Source organism: Carassius auratus, chromosome 2 (assembly GCF_003368295.1).
Source record: "Carassius auratus strain Wakin chromosome 2, ASM336829v1, whole genome shotgun sequence".
NCBI classification, from domain to species: domain Eukaryota; kingdom Metazoa; phylum Chordata; class Actinopteri; order Cypriniformes; family Cyprinidae; genus Carassius; species Carassius auratus.
In genome coordinates, this window is record NC_039244.1 from 581,750 (window position 1) to 592,388 (window position 10,639).

At 38.9% G+C, this 10,639-nt stretch overlaps 1 protein-coding gene across 1 annotated transcript; it reads right to left on the reverse strand.

Annotated features, from left to right (window-relative positions):
* Positions 1–172: 172 nt before the first annotated feature.
* On the reverse strand, positions 173–10,124 carry LOC113111478 (serine/threonine-protein kinase STK11-like). Its single transcript, XM_026276239.1, is given in 12 exon segments — positions 173–571; positions 2,183–2,422; positions 2,658–2,822; positions 2,825–2,847; positions 3,459–3,516; positions 4,404–4,531; positions 4,763–4,899; positions 5,222–5,354; positions 5,444–5,533; positions 6,048–6,131; positions 7,807–8,433; positions 9,950–10,124. Coding segments are annotated over 10 exon segments (1,317 nt in total). The 5' UTR covers positions 8,094–8,433; positions 9,950–10,124; the 3' UTR covers positions 173–571; positions 2,183–2,210.
* Positions 10,125–10,639: the final 515 nt, after the last annotated feature.

Genomic DNA, 10,639 nt, shown 5'->3' on the forward strand with positions numbered 1-10,639 from the left:
ATTCAGAATTTCTTTCTTGCAACTCCACGAGAAACAAAGTCTGAATTGTGAGATAAAACAATGCTATTATTTGTATATTTGTTTTTATTCCGTGGAGAAACGGTAATAAAAGATGAAATGTCCATACACTGCACTTCTCTCAGTCAAACACAAGCAAATAAAGACCACGAGCTCAGCTTCAGTTGGGATGTATTTTATATAAATAATACTTAAAAAATATTTATGGGGAAAAACCAAACCAAAAACCAAATGGGGAAATGAACCGCGAGCATCTCTCCGTCCGCTGTGGCACAGCATGCAGTATAAACATCATCTATGAGACCTGATCCACCATCAGCTTCCTTCACTGCAGTCAGTGACCGGAGACGAAACTAAAGGAGGTCGGGTCAGACGATCGGAGAGGGAGAGAGAACCGAGTGGAAACATCTTCTCAAGTCAAATCGGTCCGTCCCAGATAAAGTCCTGGCACTGTGTGTTAGTTCATCATCTTCATCATCATCATCATCATCATGGCGAAGTGTGCGTCGGGAACAGCGTTCAGTACTGACTGCTGGGAAACAACAACATAAACCTGCAGAGAAGAGAAGAGGAAACACATCACAGTTCGGCGCTGACGAGCAATCGTCTCGTTCAGATAATGAGTGTGAGGGACTGTTATTAACCCCACAGCAGCTGCTGGGACATCAGCGCACACACACACACACACACACACACACACACAGTAACGCTATTTGCACACTGACTCCCAAATTTTCGCATGTGTTCTTCCAGTTTTTTTTTTTGTATTCACCATCCTTTCCCATCAAAATGCATGCTATGAATGTGAAAACGCAGAGGATTGAACATGATCACAATTTTTTTCTCCTGTCAGACGAAAGTTTCGGATGCAGTGTGTAAACATGATTGACACAACACGAGGTCGTATTTATTTTTCAACGTGCGAAAATTAAGTGCCGTTCTCGTTACACTGTGTGACTTTATGCGATTTCCTCATGTTTCGAGATGAAAGAGTAAACCGATTTCCATCCAACTGCATCCAATCGAGCAGAACTGAAGAAGAACGAGCTAAATATAGACACGGAGAGAGAAGAGAGAGAGAGAGAGAAGAGTCTGAGTCACTCACTCCATCAGAGAGAGAGAGAGAGAGAGAGAGAAGAGTCTGAGTCACTCACTCCATCAGAGAGAGAGAGAGAGAGAGAGATAGAGAGACAGACAGAGAGAGAGAGAGAGAGAGAGAGAGAGAGAGGAGTCTGAGTCACTCACTCCATCAGAGAGAGAGAGAGAGAGAGAGAGAGAGAGAGAGAGAAGAGTCTGAGTCACTCACTCCATCAGAGAGAGAGAGAGAGAGAGAGAGAGAGAGAGAAGAGTCTGAGTCACTCACTCCATCAGAGAGAGAGAGAGAGATAGAGAGAGAGAGAGAGAGAGAGAGAAGAGTCTGAGTCACTCACTCCATCAGAGAGAGAGAGAGAGATAGAGAGAGAGAGAGAGAGAGAGCAAGAGAGAGAGAGAGGGAGAGAGAGAGGAGTCTGAGTCACCCGAGAGGTGAAGTGATGGAGGGAGACTGAGTCATCACATTCACTGCAGCATCTCATCAGCATGAGAGGAACCCCACCCTGAACACACACACACACACACACACACACACACACACTTCCTGTCTCACTGGATAACACTGATCATCCTCAGTTCACTGCTGATCATTAGTGACATCATCAGACACTGATATATTAGAGGACACTACTGGTCAAAAGGCTTCATTTATTGAATAAAAATACAGTAAAAATTGTGAAATATTATGGCAATGTAAAACAGCTGTTTTCTGTGTGAATCTGTGTTAAAGTGTAATTTAATTTAGTGTAAATGTTGCTGGCCCAATCAGAACTCATGTATTTCTGAAGATGGACTTTATAGGAGGAAGTCATCAGCACGTTTATATGACAGTGAAAACAGCGGTATACAGAGAGGTGAATTGTGTGAAAAATACTGTGTTTAAAAATAAAAAACAAAAAATGTGACCTTTAACACAGAAAACAGCTGTTTTACATTATAATAATTTCTCACAATTTTTACTGTATTATGATCAAATAAACGCAGCCTTGCTGAGCAGACGAAGCTCTTTCATCCCAAACTCTTGTCTGGTAGTGTTCATAACCCGAGCATCTGTTCACACGAGGAGTGTCACCTGTACAGAGGTGCAGGTGTGCAGCGGGTCATTGCTGCTTGCAGGTGGAGAGCTTGCGGATCTTGCTGGCGGCGGAGAGGCCCTTCCTGGAGGGATTGGAGGAAGAGCTGGAGCGCCGCTCGGATTTGGGCTTCAGTGCAGCCGACTCCGTCCCGTTCACACACACCGGTTTGGCCACGGCACAGGTGCGCTCCGGAGAACGCTCTTCTTCATCCTCCTCCTCATCCTCCGGGACCTGCCCTGTTCTCACACACACACACCGGGAGCGTTAGGGACATCACAGACACTGCCACTTTTTAATATTAAAAGTTGAATTTTTTATTTTAACTATAATATTTAATTTTAATAAAAACACCCCCCCCCCACACACACACAAAATCAAATTTTTATAACATTTTTACAAACTTAAACTACCAAGGTGCTGAAATGTAGATGTGGGCGGAGTCAGTGTGCTCAGTAAGCCCCGCCCCCTCACCTGGCACAGTGAAGTCCTGAGTGTAGATGATGTCATCCTCCGCGTCGAAGAGCTCGTCCTCGTCCTCAGTGTAACCGTGCAGATCCTCCAGGTACGGCATCACCGTCAGGCTCCTCCAGGGGTCACGTGTCTCTGCGCTGGGGGGGATGGGCACCGGAGGCTCCGTGGGGGGTGTTTCTTACGCACCCAGCTAAACAGGAAGAGGAAGTGACCTGAGAGACCGATCGTGATGACATCATCTGGAGCAGAGTCATTAAAGTTTACTAAAACCAGAAGAAACCTTTTCCATTATTTAAACAATGTAACAATTCAAACACAATATATTTAGATAGATCAAAAATACAGTCAAAATAGATAAATATTATTCTGATGTAAATCATCTGTTTTCTGTGTGAATCTGTGTTAAAGTGTAATTTATTTCTGTGATGCTCCGCTGTATTTTCAGCATCATTCCTCCAGTCTTCAGTGTCACATGATCTTCAGAAATCACAATAATATGATGATCTCAGGTCAGCTCCAACTTCATTAGTGCACGTGCTCATGAACACTTCCGTATCCATGGAAACCGCATCCGTTTCCTCGTGCGCTGCTGGATGAAGATCTCAGATCCAGGCCAGGTTTATTTCTAGCTCATCTCTCCCACTCTCACCATCCTCACTTCCTCTTCCTCCCACTCCCTAATGATCTGACTCAAGTTTGGAACAGAATCGAGTGTCTCCAGAAGCGGAGATCGTTTCACATCTCAAGCTGAAGAGAACCTCTACTGTTCTTCATCGTCTTGTTATCGGTTATCTTACTCACTTGTGTTGTCTGATGCGCTGTATTGAAAACCTCTTGACAGGATCATATTCCAGCATCCCTGCGGATAAAAGCAGCTCAGATGAAGGAACGGACACTGAGGGTCGAATCATGCGCAGACAGTGAAGATGCTAGTACATATGACAAACATATTAAAGTACCGTTCATTAACCAGCTTAGCTAGCAATTGGGAATTTTTAGACACATATGCTTGGATTACATACTTAAAAATGTGAATATTGTATAAGTGTGTGAGAGTGTGTGTGTGTGTGTGAGTGTTTTCTCTGAGCTGCAGATCCAGCATCAGTGCTGGATATAAATGTCACAGCGCCATCTAAAGGTCAAAGCTATGAACTACAGCACAGCAATGAAACAGCTGATCTGCACAAGAGGATACAGGACACTTCATTACATAAATGTGCTCAATTTGAATTTCATTTGATGCATTTACTCTGTGTTTGGAAACAGTGGTGAATTTAATAAAGAATAAAGAAGGTGATTTTGAGTTTATATTAAATATTTGTGACTTTTTGGTTTAAATTCCAAGACTGTATTTCACAGTTCTGGTAAGAAACATCGTTCTCTCTTTTATAAACCCACACTTCTGACTTTTTTCCCCTCAGAATTGACAAACTTGCAATTGTTGAGTTGAATCAAGTAATAAAATTAGAACTATGAGATAAAAACTTACATTTGTAAGAAAAAAAAATCTAAATTGTGAGCTCAAATGGATAAATGTTATTAAAATGTCAGGTTTAGCTGTAGGGTTAATGCTATATGTCCTCATGTGAATAATACGCAGACTAGTGATTAAATCAAATCATGCTTTAAAAGTAGTGTAATCATTGCATGTTTCATCCATAGTTTGTCGATTGAAACGGTCTCGGACACAGTATTATATAAAGATGATCTACACATTCAGACGTCACACACACACACACACTTCACCTCTCAGCAGGTCGGACAGCTGCGGGCCGCACTCCTCAGGAACCGTGTAGTCCCCCTTCCCAATGTTCTCGAATAGCTTATAGATGTTGTCCCCCTCGAACGGGTACAGACTCGTGGTGATGTTGTATCTGTGAGGAGACACGCTCAGTGATGATGGTTTATAATGTGTTGAAGACAGAGCTGTTGTTAATCGATCTGATCTGCTCACTTTAATTCCACTCACACCACAGTCACTACATCTGCTCTACTAGTAATAAACACATTCTTTCTCTTTCTCCTTTCTCCATAAACTGTGTGTGTGTGTGTGTGATGCTCGAGCTGATGTTTCTTCCTGAAGGTCAGAGTCTGGAGGAACTCACAGTGTGACCCCAGCAGACCAGATGTCCACCTTGAACCCCGAAAACGTGTCCAGGCCGTTGGCGATCTCTGGAGGCTGGAACGCTGGCGACCCCTGACTCGTCCGACACGTGTCGTCCTCCGCAAACGGGTGGAGCGCCTGGGGGTCAGAGGTCAGAAGCTTTACTTTCACTGTTCCTCAGTGGAGGAATGATCTTCACAAGCCTCCAATCACAATGTTCAAATTAAGTTCTTAGCAATGTATATTACTAATCATAAATGATGTTTCGATATATTTATGGTGGGAGATCTACTAAATATCTTCCTGGAACATGATCTTTACGTAACATCCTAATGATCTTTGGCATCAAAGAGAAATGTATCATTGTGACCCACACAGTGCAGGGACACAGATCAGGATGCACGGGGTTAATCAGTTAAACGAGCTCAGGGTGCTGATTAAACGCAGACGGCCGTCTCACCTCTGCTACTCCCAGGTCAGAGATCTTCAGCGCCCCGTCTGTGGTCAGCAGCAAGTTTCCTGGTTTAATATCTTTGTGTACGATTCCCTGACTGTGCAAGTATTCAAGACCGTCCAGAAGCTGACAGAAGTACCTGAGAGAAGAACAAGAGAGAGACAGCTGTGTGTGAAAGACCAGCTGAAGCTCTGTGTGTGTGTGTGTGTGTGTGTGTGTGTGTCTCACCCGTGAGCCTGAAACACTGGAAATCTCTTCTCTGGAACGCTGTCCAACATCTCCTGCATCCCACAGACACAATACTCCATCACCATATACGTGCAGCAGCGGTCAAGGGGTTAACATCACTCAGATTCAGCTTCACACAGCCTCAGCATCAACAACTTAAACCATCACTGACAATTAATGAAGCTGAAATAATAGCTAGAAACTAATCTAATCCTCAATGGATGCTCTGCAGTGAATGGGTGCCGTCAGAATGAGAGTCTGATAAAAACATCCCAATAATCCACAACACTCCAGTCCATCAGTGAACATCTGGAGAAGGTTTAGATCTGTTTAACCGCTGCTTGATCTGTGCAGATTTCTCTCCTGATTCAGACCAGAACACTTTTTCACTGGAGGAAGTGTTATTCTGGATTATAGACTCTATGTGTTTGAGTTAAAATCATCTTAATGCTGGATGTGTTTCAGGTTTTGTCTTCTCCAGATGTTCACTGATGGACTGGAGTGCTGTGGATTATTGGGATGTTTTTATCAGACTCTCATTCTGACGGCACCCATTCACTGCAGAGCATCCACACTCTCTCAGTGCGGCGGGTGGAAAGGATATATCTTCTGCTTCTCTTCGTTGTACAGCACATCCACCAGCTGGATGATGTTTTTGTGCTGCAGTCGTCTCAGCAGCTGAATCTCCCTGCAGGACAACACAAGACACACACACACACACACACACACATCACTGAGCTACAACAGACTGACACAAACATCATTTTGATTTTGACAACATATATTGATATCTATCGATCGCAGTATCTTCAGTGAATCAAAGTCAGATCGTATTGTGATCAATGTCTGATTTATTCCCCTAATAAATGTGCACTGGATGCTGCTTCTCAGGTGCTGTCTATGTAGGGCAGGTGCACACACGTGAACTAATCAGAGTTTAACGGAGTCTCAAGCAGAAGACCAAACACAGCACACAAGGGTTTCGAAGCTCTCGTCTATTTAAAGCAGAAGCCCGCAGCTTCACTGCACATTATTTTAATTAATTTAAGTGCTCTGTGTGATTAAAGAGATGGAGATGATATTTCACACAGCGCAGAACGAACCAGACGAGTGAAACAGAACGATCAGTGAAGAACAGAAGAACCGCTGCAGGACTGGACTTTCTCACAGCTTTGAAAGACTGGTTCTAACACTGACCAGCACAGAAGGGAAGTTATTATATTAAGATGCAAGATTGTGAAGACAAACATTTATTAAAATAGTACTTAATGTAAAAAAAAAAATATATGAAAAAGTTGTATAATTAAATATAAAATAGAATATACTATTTTAGAATATAAATACTTTTTTTTAAATAAAACAGTGTTCTTAAACGATATTAAACTATAATATTTTCTTAAATTAAAATATATATTTTTAATAAAATATAACAAATATAATTGTTTATAAATAAAATAGAATAGATAAAATAGATTTTAATACATAAAAATATTTTATAAATTTAATAAACTTAAGAAATAAAATATTTTTAACAATGTTTATAAATAATAAATATTTTATAAAAAGTTTTTCATTAATTTTTAACATTTATTTTATATATATATATAAAATCTAAAATATTAAATAAAAATGTTCAAGAATATTAAAATTATGTTTAACTAAACATAAAACAGAATATAAAATCTAAAAATAATTGTAGAATATTTTAAATAAAAGATAACATTCTTATAAATATATTTTGTTCTTTTAAATATGTTTTTTAAATAAAAGGAACATTTTATTTAAATATATTCAATAAATTTTAATAGATACATATTTATAAATACATTTAATGAACTTATAATAATGATGAATAAATAAAAATAAATAACTAAATATTACATATAAATATTAAATAAGTAAAAAGATTTTCATTTAATTTTTATATTTATTTTATAAATGTGTATCTATCCATTTTTTTATATTATTTAAATAAAAATGTAAAAGAATATTAAAACCATGTTTAATTAAATATAAATAGAATATAAAATATATTTAAATAAACATTCTTATAAATACAAATATTTGTTGTTAAATAATTTTTTGTTAAAAGTAAATTTTTCATAAATAATAAATAAATAAATTTGAACACATACATATTTATAAATACATTCAATTAACTTTTTTATAAATAATATATTTTAACAATAATATATAAATACAAATATAAATTATAAAAATATAATATAAATATTATAAATAACAATAATAAAAATATTTTTATATTTTATAAATCTTGATCTATTATTCTAAATAGAAATCAAGTTGATTTTGACTCATGTTGGTGTTCAAACTCAAAGGTAAAGGAAGCCAGCAGCTCTTACTTCTTCACATTGGCCTCTCCGTTGGGAATCCTCCGGAGTTTCTTCTTCTTCAGGATCTTAACGGCTCTGCGACACAGAGTCTCCGAGTCCAGCATCTCCTTGACCTTCCCGTAGGATCCTTCCCCGAGCAGATCTCCCATCAGGTACTTCCCGATCAGCTTGGCACGCTTGCGTCGGGGCTGGTAGATGACCTCGGTGGAGTCGATGCGGTGGATGAAGGTGTCCATCCCCATCAGCTCGTTCTCCGTCAGGTACTCCAGATGCTGGAGCTCTCCACCCACACTCATCTTCCTCTCGCTCGCCCTCCGACGATCCAAACGCCCGACGGGAAGATTCGTATTCCGAAGCAACGGAGGAGCAGTTCAGATTGTGTAGATCAGTCAACTGGCATCACGAACAATCACCTAAAACAAACCAGTCTTTGAGCGTCCGCTGGTGTGGTTTCGGGAGGCTTTATTAGCCGACGCTGGGGATCTCTGGAGCTCTGCACATCTCTGCAGAAACACCCGAAAACCAGAACTTCAGTCGCAGAGAAGCAGGAAACCTTGCATCGTCTCCGGAAGCATGGGAACGATTACCGACTTCAATTCGGCATTACGGGAAATCCATGACCGAGATCCAAAACACCTACGAGAAACGACTCGGAGATTAATCAGGGATTATGATTATGAAGTGTAACTGTCACACACTCATCGATCATATAAACACTGCAAGATCTCGTCTCTCCTCACACTCATATGAACAGATACTGCTTCATCGCTTCTGTCGTCACAAATGTAACTTTATTAATCTGAGCAACGCAATTATAAGGTATGAACAATAACCAGTTTCTTTAAGTGCAAAAACATAAAACTGACATTATAACAAACATGGATGAAAAAAGATCCATATAAAAGTAATAATAACTGCAAAAAAAGAAGAAAAAATAAATAAAAAATATATATAAAAATTAGAAAATATACAAAACGCTAAATAGAAACATTAAAAATATATAAAAAACATAAAAAAATTTTTTTAATTACATATATATATATATATATATATCTTGTCCATTAAGAGATATACCTAATTCTTTTTAATTCTAATGTACTTTGAATTGTATTTGAATTGGGGATTTATTTATTTTTTAACTCAAAAGAATGAGGCTTTGTTTTTGGCAGAAATTATTAGCTCACATGAAACCAACAGTTGTCTGTGCTTCAAAAAAAAAAAAATAATAATAATAAAATAAATAGAAAAAAACCTAAAGTAACCTAAAGTATTTATTATAGGATCTGGTTTAAAATGTAAAACATCTGAAAAAAAAAAAAAAAAAAAACATATAATAAATGCAATAAATTAATGAATACAATAAGTAAATAAACAAACAATAGATTTTAAAAAATATATCAAACAATGAACACAATACACAAATCCAATAAATAAGTAAACAAAAACAGTAAATTCATAAATGTATTATTAAATTTCAGAATTGTTGTAATTTTGGACACATAACTTCTAAAAACTGACATTTGTCAACATCATGATTTCTGTAAAGCTCCTCTGAAAAGTGCTTCATAACTAAAACTGATCTGACAGGTGTAGAGAAGGACACTAACCATCCACTAACTAACTAACTAACCACTAACTAACTAACCCTTGGTCTCCAGCAGCTGATGAGGGTCTGTGTTTACAGTAAATGACTCGAGGGACGTGTTCAAATGATCACTAATGATCCACACTGAGGGAACTAGCACAGCACTGAAAACCACTTTCTTCGACACACACACACACACACACACACACACACACACACACACACACACACACACACACACACACACACACACAGATATATATATGAATTAGTATGAGTTACCACAGTATTTGTTGAAGTATGATGTAATCATAAAGTAGCACAGTCTAGTCGTCTGATAGCACAGTGATGTTGTGATTGAGTGCTAATATTAAACCAGAGACACACAAACACACAATCCGGAGTCAGACCGCGATCAATCCGGCGTCAGACCAGCTCATACACCGAAACATCGGGGTGTGTGTGTTTGTGTGTCAGGGAACGCGCGGTTTGTGTCGACGGTAATGAGTGTGTTCGGTTAGCGGCGGCTAACGCTCTTCTCTGACAGACACTACGCGACAAACTCACCGACCTGAAGCTGTGGACACCGGCTCGACTCGACGAGGGACGGAGACTCACGCTTCTACTCCGCTTCTGCTCCTAAATCTCTTATTTTCTCACATCTGTTCCTCACAGCCGCTGCTGCTTCAAGGCTGCTGCCATCTTGTTTACTTCCCTCCCCTTGCTTCACCGCGCATGCGCAGAGCCGTGCACGCGCCCGTCGCCAGTCTCGAGCACGCGCGGCGCAAAACTTCACCGCTTCCCACCTGCATTTACATGATATATTATATTTATGTAACACAATTAATATTACCGAAATATTGTATACATTTTCCCACGGAAACATTGAATGCGTTTTCATGCAATTATAATAAGCTTGAGCCAATATTGTGAATAAACTCACCACATAAACCTGTTTTTATACAGTCTATGACATAAACACAACGCTTCGATGCTATTAAGCTCATAATCGTAGCAACTATAAGCGTATGCTAATCGTATTTTCCCCCCTGACAAATAAATATTTTACATATATGTCGTAAACAGTGCGATTCAATGAATATATATTTTTGAAATCTAAAATATATCGAGTTTCAACCTTCATATATTTAAATATATTTCAAAATGTGTTTTAGGGCAAGAAAATACATTTGCGATCTTACAGTTGGGCCTATATATTTATAGATATTTCTAAAAATACCCACAAACAATATTGGC